This window comes from Sinocyclocheilus anshuiensis, unplaced genomic scaffold, assembly GCF_001515605.1.
Source record: "Sinocyclocheilus anshuiensis isolate Anshui unplaced genomic scaffold, SAMN03320099.WGS_v1.1 scaffold1524, whole genome shotgun sequence".
NCBI classification, from domain to species: domain Eukaryota; kingdom Metazoa; phylum Chordata; class Actinopteri; order Cypriniformes; family Cyprinidae; genus Sinocyclocheilus; species Sinocyclocheilus anshuiensis.
In genome coordinates, this window is record NW_015559670.1 from 305,050 (window position 1) to 319,742 (window position 14,693).

Below are 14,693 nucleotides of genomic sequence, written 5' to 3' on the forward strand. Positions count from 1 at the left end.
CAGACTTGACTTGACTTATCCTTGCTTTTATGTGTGCCAATACATTTTAATTTCTAGGTTTTTTTTTTCCATAATTTTTTTTTTACTTTTCTTTAATCAATTATATTTTATTACATTTAGATCTGCAAAGCAAAACTTTGTTACCTAAAATTGTAATCTCCAAAAAAAAATATAATATGCCTTCACTGGTTCATCAGTTCTAAAACATAATAGAAAATTACAGAGAATATTAATGAAATCAAAATCATGTACCTGTTACTTAATATATAAATAATAAATAAAAAAATTATTAGCACACATAAAAGCATATTATTTTAATCATAATAATAATAATTTTAGTTAAAATTCTTTAAACAATTATAATTAACAATGTTATTATTAACATTAACATTATTAACATTAACATATCATTATTATGTAATTATATTATTTAATATGAATTTTTATTTAAATTCTATTTTACATTTTTTATTTTAGTACATACATATGTTTATTTATTTATTTATTTATTTTAAATAAAATAAATACACTAAAATGTATTTCAAAAAAAACATTTATTTCATGGTAAGTATACTAACAAATAGATTTACATATTTGCATACGTTATGTACATATTCTAAACTGGTATATTTAAAGTCTGTTAAATTGGAACAACTCATTTTGTACTTAATGCACTTTAATTGTGAGGAAGTAGTGCTGCAGTACAACTAAAGTTATACTGAAGTATATTTGATTGTGCTAAAGTGGAACTATTGTAAGTATACTTTAGGTACACTTTAAATATCTCGCATTTAAAGACCAATATTATTTTAAAAGCATACAATCCTCATCACTAGTGACATTAAAACACATTTTAGGCTTAATATTAGAAAATGCGCATTGTGTACAAGTACGTAGTACTCCAAATAAAGTTTAATTTTAATTTTATATCATTAAGTCTCGAACGATATGCCAGTAAACATGTTAATAGATTTAAACTATACTTAGTATGAAATAAATATATTACATTTTACTAGGGTATGAGTACTATTGTCACATGGCTTAAAACACTGTGGTAACTTATTCAAACAATTACCTTAATAATCTTTTATGTGTTTCGAAGAACCAACAAAGTTTGTGGAAGTTTACTGCAAAACATTGCTACCTGTTAGGCTGATAAAAACCTCTGCAATCCTGACTCCCAAAACCTGCCAACAGCAGCCAGCCAATCACAACAGATTCTGCCAGCACTTTATTTTTGTGTGCAATATGCATCAGGCGGTCCGTGGGCTTTCCATGAGCAATCGGGCATGATGTCTGAGCTGAGAATAACCACATGAACGCTTCCTCTGATTTGTGACAGCACTGAGCAAAGTCACATCTCCATAAAACTGGGCTTTGCAAGCGGGTTAGATCAACTAAAACATCCTAAGACAATGTGATCTAATTAAATCACTGTTGTATTGATTTTTATTTTATATTCTGAAGAAGAAAAGTGTGTAAACCTGGGTAAGGACGTGCAGAGCTGCAGTCGTGGGAGCGACGGCACCACCTCCACCATACATCCACTGCTCTTCACCCCCACCAGACCCTCCAGAAGACAGTCGCTGCTCACCCCAAACACCGACGTGTGATACCCTGCAATATTAGCAAAAATCTGATTTAAAAATGACTGCGCTAATGATCTGAAGGCAATTAGAGCTCATTAAAGTCCTTTGAAACGCGTGTGATTTGTAGATGTTAAGAACTGCTGGAATGGCCATAAAGCAGGGATCAATGAGTTTATCCTATTTTAATGAGAGGATATTTAGCTGGTTTATTCAAGCAGGGAAACGCTGGACTTGTTTTTCATTTCTAAGCAGACTTGATTTCTGCATTATTACAGCATTATGGTGAAGAATAAGGCCCAATCCCAATTCTATTTTATACCCCTTCCCCTTGTCCCTTGAAACAGAGTGTCACTGAATCGCAACATTATATTTTCCAGCAACGAGAGGATAAAATCTGTTTATTAAGTAAACTCACTCTAAAAACAGAAATGCACAGACGCGCATACACGCAACTTTCATTCTCTCTCTCTCTCTCTCTCTCTCTCTCTCTCGGAGGAAAGAAAATTGTCAGCGCTACCCCACGACTTTTGTTAATAACAGTTTAAATACTGAATCGCAACATTATATTTTCCAGCAACGAGAGGATAAAATCACTGTTTTTAAGTAAACTCACTCTAAAAAGAGAAACACACAGACGCCCATACACGCAACTTTCATCTCTCTCCCTGTCTCTCTCGAATTGGCAATATTGTCAATGTCTACGGTGGTTATCGCCCTGATCAGACATGAAAATATGTTGTGGCACTATCGTGCAGTCTACTCTATAACGTTAGTTAGTAAATATTAGCGATTTTTTGCAAACATTTCTTTGACTAACATGACCGTAAATATGAACTCACAATTGAATGTAACATAAAACAAATGATTACTTTTCGCTAAAATCTTTATTAATGCCAAAAATGCTTACATGTATGTGTCTTTTTGTTCGCTCGGGCAGCCATGTTGCCGCTGAAGCCGGTTTATGCTGAGATAATTCATACCCCTTTGTTTGAAGTGTGGTCCCGAAAAATCTTCGTTTGAAGGGCTGTCTGGCCCTTCCCCTTACCCCTACCCCTCCAACCAAAAGAGAATTGAGACACCCCTACCCCTTCACGTAAACGCCCGAAATGGAGGAGTAGGGGAAAGGGGAAGGGCTAAGGGGTAGAATTGGGATTGGGCCTAAATGTTCAGTTGTTTCTCGATTTATAAAAGAATATTCACTGGTCTATTGTTTTTTTAGCACTGATGCACTGATGTAGTCAAACTGAACCCCATTTACCTACAATTTAATATTAGCACCCTATTTAATTAATGTACTCAGTATTTACTCTATATGCACATTATACTATAAGAAAAAAAAACTGAATGCATATTCATGAGTCCCGCTGAATAATCAGTTTCAGTTCAGATTTCAGAAGTTAAATTGCAGTTTTATGTTGTGTTTAAGGTGTTGTAAAGCTCACCGTTGATTGTGATGTTGCCTGCGGTGCGAGGAACTCCAACCAGAGTAACCGGATAGAGGCCAGACTCCGCTGGCAGAGACAGAGCAGCAGGAAGAGACTCAAAATCTACACCTGATGTCAACAGACCCTGACAAACACAATCACAGAGTACACAGCGGTCAGTATATAGTAGAATTATTTCTTTTATCCATAATGGCAGCATGAATGCTCTGCTTAACATCTCCTTTTGTGTTCCATGTAAGAAAGAACACAAGGATGAGTAATTAATGACAGAATTTATCATAATTTGATTTGTTTTCAGTTTAATACCAATAAAATAATGATAATAATAACAATTATTATTATTATTATTATTTACTAAATTGTTTTATTTATTAGTATTAAACTAAAAGTGTTAAAACAAAGAAAGAAAAAATTGATATATAAATATAAAAATAAATAAAAAATAAAGTAAAAAAAAAACATTTAAAAATCCATTAAAATTTTAAATATATAAATAAATAAAAAATCAATTTAAAAATAAATAAATTTAAAAATCATAATTATTATTTATTGAATTGTTTTATTTATTGGTATTAAACTGATTTTTTTTTATATAAATTGATACATAAATATAAAAATAAATAAAAATAAAGTTTATAAAGCCTTTTAAAATACATTTAAAATAAATAAAATGATATTTACATTTACATTAAATAAAATAAAATGTATAAATTCATTAAAAATAAACAAATGTTAAAAAAACTATTTAAGAATCAATAAAAAAAAATGTTATATTATAAATCTTAACACTGTGGGGGGAAGAGACTGTATTGTATTATTAGCTCAATAAATCGTGTCAATAATAATGTATTGCTGCTCAGCACCTGTGGAATTTAGTGTTCAAATTGTTCTCTTTTTCTTTTTTTTCTCCTTTTCTCACTTATGGTGTTTTCTCACCAAAGGAGAAAAAATGCAATTAAAAAGCAGATTAAATGTAAAACAAATGCAGCCACCGACAGCTTTTCAAGGACAGAATCAGAATGTCACGCGCATGTGGATGTTATTAAACAATAAAACACACGCACACAAAACAAATCATTCAATGTCCTCGGAGCAAAAAGGTGACGATTAACATAAACGGCACGTGACATTTTCACAATCCAGCACTTCAGTTAACACATAAAAAAAACGCATATATTTAGCAGATACAGCAAAATAGCAAATCTCTGAAATAACAAGCATATATAATAACAACCTAGCAGCGAATATGTTGTTTGGCATTTTAATTTTCCAATTTCAACTTCCTAATTCAGGCTTTTTTTTACAGAATACATGAATAGTCAGTGTTTTACAGATTTATGGTCTTTTATGCTAGTTTTTGTCTTAGTTTGTGTTAACGATAACAACAAGAGAATAAAGAGATGCAGAAACAAAGCAGAACGAGAAGACAGTAATAGACCAATGAAAAAGCAACTGGTGACAGACCATGGTTTGAGATTTTTTTGGTTTTCTTTCTCTTCTCATTTCTTTTTTTTTACTCCAAACATCACATAATCAATCATCCTGATATCAATCTGATATGGAGGAGATGAAATGCTCTCCCCATTACCCATGGAGAAAATTGCTCTTGTTCACAGCACTACAGAGAAAGGAAAGAGCGTTAGCAGAATCACAGCGGCAGATGAGAGCGAGAGACAGAGACAGATTGAAAACGAGACGCTTACACCTTCGTCGTGGAGGTGAGGGCCGATTATTACCGTGCCCTGAGAAGTCGAGCTGCTCTCTGCGGAGAGTTTTCCCGTTTTCTATTCATACTCCAGAAATCATTCAGACTCCACCAAATGTGCTTTATGGGATTTTTATCATATTAGCCTGAATGAAACCATTAAACTCTGGACTCAACAGGAAAGAATCAAGAATTTTCCATTTCTCCTGATATCCGATATACTCGGGTGTCCAATGTCTCTGTGACATGAAACTTTCATATCTAAAATATATTGTAGAAACTTAATTTTCTGTAAAGCTGCTTTGCAATGACTTGTATCGTGAAAAGCGCTATAAAAAAACGAATGAGTAATATATTAAATTCATATGGTAATTAGGATCAATTTTGAACCTGAAAAAATATTTACAATTTGAAATACTTTTTCCATTTCTAAATAGCTACTAAAATACAATAAATAAAATAAAATGTAAATTATGAATAAGACTATATACACACACACACTAGGGCTGGGACGATAAATCGATGCAGAATCGATTCATGAATCGATTCTGAGATTTCCCGAAAGCATCGCATTTCCTCTGGAATCGATTCTGAGCTTAGTTTTCAACAGCAGATGGCACTGCATGCTTTAGAAACAGCCGTACTCTGCTTGTTTCCAAATCCTTACACACACTTGAACCTAAAATAATCATTCATAAAATTCGAAAAGGTTGAAGCGAATCACAAGGGTGTTCACAGTGCACTGTGTTTACATTAATCTCGCGTCATAAAAGCGTTCTGAGCCGAGGTGAAATTACAGACTCAGCTGAATGCACACACGCTCTTCAGCGCTCTTCTTCGTGAACATTTGAGTGTGCGGATAAAAACTAGATTAGAGCGCCATCTTCTGTTAAAGTCTAAACTCGGAATCGATTCCAGAGGAATCGCGATGCATTCGGAAAATCTCAGAATCGATCCATGAATTGATTCTGCATCGATTTATTGTCCCAGCCCTAACACACACACATATAAACATGAGGTGTAAACATGAGCAAACCACAATTTTAGCCAATATTTAAAAAATGAAGCCTTTGGCTTTGTTGACATGTTTTTGGATGGGGAGGTTTTGCAGAGATGGTGTAAAGCTGAAGAGATGATGGCCATCTAATCCAGTGTCTGTCAATAATCCAGTTTGACTGAAGTTAGTAAAACGTCTGCAATCACTTACAGCAACTTTATCAACTCCACTGTCCAGACAGACAGTAGAAACATGAGCTCAAAGATCTCTCATTCAGACCCTGAACAACTGAGCAGCTTTGCAATAAAGACACATAGTAACGCAGTAAAGGATGTATTGTTTAATGTAGTCTAAAATACTAACCTCTAAAATACTTTACAGGTACTGAGTAAAACCTCATGCTATGTGGAGGGTCTCAGTATTGTATAAACCATATTTTGAAATACCTCATTTGCATTTCCTTTTTGAAAAGGTTAATTAGCTCGACAGCTAATGCTAACAATCTGTTCTTTTCTTTTCTGGTCTGGATGTCTAACGGCAGACTTTCATCGGCTGCTACAAAGACCATGTGGAAATTATAATATTTAAATATAATTAATTATATTAATTAGATTTCATATTTTTACATAAATAATACAATAAAATGATTATAAAATATAAGCAATTATATTACCTTTTAATATTAAAACATAATACTGATAATACAATATAATATAATACAAATACTGCTAATTACTAAATATTAAAAATACATCTTTAAAATCAATAAAAACATTTTATAATTTAAATAAATGTATTTTTTATTTATTTTATATTATTTTTTGTTATTATATATATAAAAAAAACTTATAGGCCTAGTAGCCATGAAGATGCTGAACGAACAGACAACATTGAGATATACTGGATGTATAGTGTGCTTGACATGAGGTCAGCAGTAAGGCACCATCCGCGGTGCCGTCTGACACAGGTTATGGAGTTTTATAGGGTCTCATGCTGATCCCATCTGGGGCAGATCTGGGCATGTCTGGAGAACACAACTCACCTATGCAATCATTTTTCCTTTAACACAAATACACATCTACAGTTAAGTCCATCCCTGGTGAGAAAGGACAAAAACCCCTTCTGGATTGGAGTTTAACCTCTAGCTGGAGCGCACACCTGTGCCCTGAGTCTGCGGGTGTGATGCTCTAATGGTTATTGATCAGAGCTGCTAACATAAAGACAGTAGAATGTGGAAATATTAGCTCTTTGTGTCTTTTTTCCCTGTTCCACCAGACAAAAATTATACAATCCATTTTCAAAAGCACCGTAACATAATCATAGGCACTTAATTAAACCAAGAGTGAATGAAATTAATACCTAGAAGTGAAATATTTTCAAAGCAGTTTCATGAACTGACATTAGAAAATGAGAGATGCATCTGAAGGCATTAATTACATTTTTATTTTATATATATTAAATATTTTTAAGTAATACATATATCTAAATACTTTTATAAACATGAGGTCAGCAGTAAGGCACCATCCGCGGTGCCGTCTGACACAGGTTATGGAGTTTTATAGGGTCTCATGCTGATCCCATCTGGGGCAGATCTGGGCATGTCTGGAGAACACAACTCACCTATGCAATCATTTTTCCTTTAACACAAATACACATCTACAGTTAAGTCCATCCCTGGTGAGAAAGGACAAAAACCCCTTCTGGATTGGAGTTTAACCTCTAGCTGGAGCGCACACCTGTGCCCTGAGTCTGCGGGTGTGATGCTCTAATGGTTATTGATCAGAGCTGCTAACATAAAGACAGTAGATTCAGTCCAACAGTCACTATAATCACAGACCTGCTCCATCACTATCCTACCCTTGAGAAAAGAACTTCACCCCTGAATTGCTCCTAAAAGAGTTTTTTGGATGAAAAGTGGGTATTCAGCTCCTTTGGAGAATACAAATATAGCTCTGTTCTAAAACTCAGCAAGCTGCCTACCTAGAGAGCGCTTTAAGGCATCACTGGTCTGCTATAGATGTGAAATGTTAAGAATGTATTGCCGTGAGTTTTTTTATATTTTTGAAAATGATATGAAATGACTGAAAAAAATATAATATTTCATAAAAAATAACTACAACAAAGCAAAATATAAACATTACAAAATAAAACACAAAATACAAAAATGAAAAATACAAATATAAATCGAGTAAAAGGAAAATATAAAATATAAAAATTAAAAACAATATTACAATTGCAAATAAAGGAAATAATAAAAAAATAATATGAAATAAAACTGTTTTTATTTTTAATTTTATACAAATATTTGTAATAAAAAAAATTAAATCTGATGCACCTCAATGGAAAGAAACGTTGATAAAATTCTAAGATAGAATAGAATAGAATAGAATAGAACAGAATAGAATAGAATACTAAGGCACCTCAATAATACCAAGAAGAGAAACATATAAATAATAATAAAAATTAACAAGATTAAAATAATAAAATACAAATTTAAAAAAAAATTTTTTAAAAAATAAAATACATATAAAATAAAATAAATTTTAATTTTATACAAATATTTTAAATAAATAAAAATGGCTAAAATGCCTTGTATTGACCAAAAATAAACAGCTCAGATGGAAAACGAGAATGTTTCTGACATGAACAGCTTCTCAGAAGGCAGCTGTCTATGTAGAGAGCAGACAACAAAGCAGCACTAGAAGAGCCAGCATTTTATACGTGATTACGCTGGTTTCTTAGGAGCGTCTCCACATGGCTGGATTCTGATAATTTGGTCTCATATGAGAGGCCCATTATAGTGTCAGGAAGACACTGTAACCCCTCTCCCACATTTACACAAACCGTCCCCATCTTTTCAGTGTGCTTCTGCCTCTGTTCCCCTGTCATTATGGGCAGGTCAGGGTGACATTCTACGGCCTAAATGGCCCTCAAGCCACCAATAAGCGGCACAGTCTCGTTTTAGCTGTCTGGGTCGAACTCTAAAGTGCAGTTAATATGTAAAGAGGAAAACACAAAAATATTTTTGGCAATGAGATTTGCATTACAATCCCATTGCTTGGCGCATTGGCTAAATCACAAAGCAACACAATGAACACACCGTGCCCTGACTAGGTGCAGTGTGACAAGTTTCCAGCACAATTTTTCTGCCCTCACTGAGAGCAAAATGCCATAAATAGGGACAAAACCTCTATAAATTAAGCAATTCATTTTTTTAAGAGATCTCCATAGTGCTCAATACCACTTTTTATGCTTCAAATATAAGTGCTCATGCATAAAATCTGTTTCTAGCATTTTCTCTTACAGCGATCAACATAAAGAGTAACACCATAAAGCATCTGCAGGGTTCTGATGTAAGATCTTATTTTCTACCATAATTCGGACATTAAAGTGTCAAGCACAGGTTTTCTGAATCTTTGCAAAAGTAATTAAACCAAAGAGCACATGCACTTAAAAGAGCTAAATGTCTCTTCTTTTCTATATGAAGATGAAGATGTGAGTGTGTATAATGGACTCCTTCTCTTTTTCTAATTTTTCTCATGCTTAATTACAAAAAGTAAAAAAATAATAATAAAAAAATTAAATTAAATTAAATTAAATTTTGCATTTTTTCCTGATAGCAGCAATAAGAACTTAAAATGCTCTATCATTTTTGGCCGTACAGATAATAATTTAAATGACAGAAAAATATATTTAATAAAAATAACTGCAATAAAACAAAATAAAAACAATTAAAAAAGTAAAATAAAATACAAAAATAAAAATATGTAAATGTAAAGTTATGAATAAAATATTTTTTAATACAATTATATAAAAACAATAAATTACAAAAATTAAAACAAAAGTAAAATTATTAATAAAATTATATTAATTAATTATTAATTTTATTTTTCCCCTAATTAAAAGCCATTTTTCCCTAACCATATTAAATGCATGCATCATCTTTCGTATCAAATTCTTACATTTTATTAATAATTTCACTTAATACAAGACGACAATATAGGGCTGTTACCAATCAAATTAAATCAGTATCTACAAAACTGATCTTTCCACTGCAGAAGAAACAGAAGTGAATGGAGTGGCATTCAAATGCATTTACACAGACAGTTCAATGTAAATGAAATGTAGCACGAATGCATACACTGCAAAATTATAACAGCATAAATAATCTTGTGAGCTTGGTGTTTTAAAATAGTTTTGTTTTTATTTAATATACAAATATGAAATGTTGGAAAAAATGCAAAGATAAGCTACTATGAAAGTATGCCTTCAAACGATTCGTTCAGACTGCTGGCTCATTCAAGAATGAACGGACCACTGAATCATTGACTCAAATGATTCAAAATTCAAAAACGCAAATCATTCAGTTAGGAAACGCCGCTGTGTGTTGCTCAGAGGTGCGCGACTGTTCTGCTGTGATCTTTGTTTGGAACTATTTTCATTAACCAAATCGAGCAAAAACAGTCAACGTTGACAATATATACTTTCAATAAATTTAAATATTTAATTCAAATGTATATTAACAACTCATTTGAACTCTTGTATAACATGTCAAATTTGCTATCGTGGTTTCCAGGAAAACTTCACTCTATTGGTTGTGTCATGTTGCTTAATAGGCTGTATGTTATAAATATAAAAACTAAGTTACATTTTTATGTTTCTTCTGTGGGCAGTTGTGTTCATTTGTTTTAATTTCTCAATTGAAATTTGTTTGAAAATTGTTTCACATACACACAGGCTGCGTGAGCCTCAACTGGCACGACCTTGTTGTTACTGCGTTGGGGTACTCGGACTCGAGTCCGGTCTCGAGTACAGTTTTTTTAAAGGACTCGGACTTGTCACGGACTCGGATGCATTTTTACTCGGACTTGGCTCGGACTCGAGCCTTTCGTACTCTGAAAATATGTCAGAGTCCAACCGAGTCCAGGGACAGTTGACAGAAATTTCACGGACTCAATGCATTATCGTGCCTAAAACGCGTGGAAAACGCTAGGCGTGCCGCTTTCTGCTTTTTTCCAAAGCGTTCGGGCGCTTGCGCTCCGGAGGCGTCTGCCGTTGCTAAGCAACCATGACCTGCGCTCTCCATGAAGACGCTGAAGTTTCAGCAAAGGATAAATGGATTTGCAGCACTAAAAAAAAAAATCGCACTAAAAACTGCTACTAAATTTATTTTAAAATGGCTATCCCTGCACAGTTATGATCAGCTGTTCCTTCATCTTGGCTGAGCTTTCAATGTTGTTACAGGAAAGGATGAAGCTGATTGGTTGGTTCTTGTCACCTGAAAAGTTGTTCTGAAAAGTTGTAATGTTTTTATTTCGATGCGGCGCGGACGCGGCAGGAAAAAATGAGCGCGTCGCACCACGTGCGCGTCACTTTCATTATGAGCACGCCTGCCACGCGTCTACATTTGAAATAACGAACTTGAGCGTTCAAAAGGCGCGATATGTGAACGCGCCTCTCAGTCAACCTGCGAATGCAGAGTTCTCTTTCGCTTAAGTTCTCTTAAGTTCTGTTATTGCTACACACTTACACGAAAAGTTATGTCAAAATGCCCGTCTTGGAGACTATTCATGTAAATGCAGTCGGTTTTGTCTTAAGTGAACTTGAACAGCTGGGAGAAATACAGATGTGTCAAAATATTTGATCTATGCGTCAGATCTTAAAGCAACAGCGTAAACCTGTAGCCGCCGACTGGTTAAATAAATGTTCATCAAAGAAAAGGAAAAAAGAAAAGGAGAAAATCACTCACTGCTCTTGACTGAATCACTTAGAAACTTTAATAAGAATCATCTATATTTAATGTATACAGTGAAGATTATTTTTACATTAATTGCTTCATGAAATGTCTGTAGGCCTAGTAGGCTATTTCTAGAAGCCTTTACTTGGCTACTATCTGAAAAACTTGAAAAAAATATTAAAAAAAACTATTTGATTTGTATTTTTGAGTAATATATTTATTTATCATTTAGCTGTCAAATTTGCTATCGTGGTTTCCAGGAAAACTTCACTCTATTGGTTGTGTCATGTTGCTTAATAGGCTGTATGTTATAAATATAAAAACTAAGTTACATTTTTATGTTTCTTCTGTGGGCAGTTGTGTTCATTTGTTTTAATTTCTCAATTGAAATTTGTTTGAAAATTGTTTCACATACACACAGGCTGCGTGAGCCTCAACTGGCACGACCTTGTTGTTACTGCGTTGGGGTACTCGGACTCGAGTCCGGTCTCGAGTACAGTTTTTTTAAAGGACTCGGACTTGTCACGGACTCGGATGCATTTTTACTCGGACTTGGCTCGGACTCGAGCCTTTCGTACTCTGAAAATATGTCAGAGTCCAACCGAGTCCAGGGACAGTTGACAGAAATTTCACGGACTCAATGCATTATCGTGCCTAAAACGCGTGGAAAACGCTAGGCGTGCCGCTTTCTGCTTTTTTCCAAAGCGTTCGGGCGCTTGCGCTCCGGAGGCGTCTGCCGTTGCTAAGCAACCATGACCTGCGCTCTCCATGAAGACGCTGAAGTTTCAGCAAAGGATAAATGGATTTGCAGCACTAAAAAAAATGGCTATCCCTGCACAGTTATGATCAGCTGTTCCTTCATCTTGGCTGAGCTTTCAATGTTGTTACAGGAAAGGATGAAGCTGATTGGTTGGTTCTTGTCACCTGAAAAGTTGTTCTGAAAAGTTGTAATGTTTTTATTTCGATGCGGCGCGGACGCGGCAGGAAAAAATGAGCGCGTCGCACCACGTGCGCGTCACTTTCATTATGAGCACGCCTGCCACGCGTCTACATTTGAAATAACGAACTTGAGCGTTCAAAAGGCGCGATATGTGAACGCGCCTCTCAGTCAACCTGCGAATGCAGAGTTCTCTTTCGCTTAAGTTCTCTTAAGTTCTGTTATTGCTACACACTTACACGAAAAGTTATGTCAAAATGCCCGTCTTGGAGACTATTCATGTAAATGCAGTCGGTTTTGTCTTAAGTGAACTTGAACAGTTGGGAGAAATACAGATGTGTCAAAATATTTGATCTATGCGTCAGATCTTAAAGCAACAGCGTAAACATGCAGCCGCCGACTGGTTAAATAAATGTTCATCAAAGAAAAGGAAAAAAGAAAAGGAGAAAATCACTCACTGCTCTTGACTGAATCACTTAGAAACTTTAATAAGAATCATCTATATTTAATGTATACAGTGAAGATTATTTTTACATTAATTGCTTCATGAAATGTCTGTAGGCCTAGTAGGCTATTTCTAGAAGCCTTTACTTGGCTACTATCTGAAAAACTTGAAAAAAATATTAAAAAAAACTATTTGATTTGTATTTTTGAGTAATATATTTATTTATCATTTAGCTTGTAAGTAATACTTGGAGTGTTTACTTGCCTTCAGTAAGCTTGAGAATGTTTTATTACATTAGTTTATAATTTTTTGCTTTTGTATTAGTGGCAGTTTCTAGCTTCAAAGAAAAATCATTTTTCTAGCGTCTTTGAGGCAATAGTTTTTATGGGTCTAAAATCACCTTGGGTGTGCATTATTTTCCCGTCATCAATTATTCCTTACATAATGTAATTTATTGTAATTAATGTAACTACAAATGCATTCAAAAATACAACAGGTGTAAGTTAGCTGTGACTTATTAGTCACTTAGTACTTCAAGCAGTACTTCATCCAATTAATAATTTGTCTTTCAATTAAATTTACCATTATTTGTTTTATTTTTCAAGTAATATTTTTTAGTTCAAAACATTGATAAATATAAATATTTTTCATTAAGAGCTCAACTAAGACATATTTGTTTTGACGAATGTTTCTTCTTTAATGGTTCAATCATTAAAAAAATTATATAAAGCTTGTTTTTTATTGAGATAAAAGGTGCATTTTCTGCTCTTAAGGTCCCAGGTCCCAAGATACCTTTATACATTTACTTTAACAATGAATAATTTCAAGTCCTGCCCTTTAATTTTTCACATTCTAAAACCTTTTCCACTCTGAAATATGTCACAATACATAAATCAATTCAGCCATTACTTCTGTTACATGACTTTAAGTTTGCTAAGCAAAGCAGGACACTAATTATTAATCAAAAATCAAAATGGCAAGATGCAATAGAGGTTTAGAGGTTTGCATTTAAATGGATATTGCGTTTTTCTAGTTGTAAAGGTTAAAACAATGTTAAGATACTAATGATACTAATAAATTCGTTGGACTCGGACTCGGCCCATTTTGGACTCTGACTTGTCTCGGACTCGATTGGTTAAAGACTTGGACTCGACTTAGGTGGACTCGAACCCAACACTAGTATATTGTGCAAAACGTGTATATTGTGTAAAATGTGTATATTGTTATGTATACTGTTAATTTTTCATATCTTGTTGCTTGTACTGCCATGGCACAGAGTCTTGTACCTAAGAATTTCACCATCATTACGCTTGTGTACACAATGTGTGACAATAAAGAGATTTGATTTGATTTGATAACTGGTGATGGAAGACCACCAGCATAATAAGTTTAACACTCATTCTCTTGTTTTATTAAAATTTTTGTGAAAGCACTGAATTGCTAAAAACTAGGCATGGCTGACGCGAAACTGACATTTCGACACGGTGTCGAGATCCCGAAGCTCAGATGTTTTGAAACACTGCTCCGAAGTGTGATTCGAAACACCCATGTCACGTGACTACGTTTCACAAGAGTTTCGAGATGGTTATACCTGCCGAATCTGTGTTTGATTGACAGGATCGGGAACAAACCACACAATCGCACATCTGTCTCAACCTAACTCCCACAAAGTATAAAAGTAGAGTAAACGCAGCAGAACAATTAATATTTTTAAATAAAAATCTTTATATGTAAAAAATGTCAGACGTTGTGGCTTGATGTCTTTTATTAATGTTCATTTTTCATGACCAAAATATTTATTCACAAATAGTTCATCCAGTTGTCAGAGTATTGTTACA

General features: G+C 34.0%; 1 protein-coding gene across 2 annotated transcripts in view; it reads right to left on the bottom strand.

Annotated features, from left to right (window-relative positions):
* Positions 1 to 14,693, bottom strand: part of LOC107681624 (trafficking protein particle complex subunit 9-like) — a 248,577-nt gene that overhangs the window by 162,062 nt on the left and 71,822 nt on the right. For both annotated transcript variants that reach the window (XM_016477940.1, XM_016477939.1), the window contains 2 exons: positions 3,032 to 3,158; positions 1,485 to 1,617 (listed from right to left, as the gene is read on the bottom strand). In XM_016477940.1, coding sequence (XP_016333426.1) covers positions 1,485 to 1,617; positions 3,032 to 3,158 — 260 coding nt within the window. The remainder of the gene's footprint in view (positions 1 to 1,484; positions 1,618 to 3,031; positions 3,159 to 14,693) is intronic.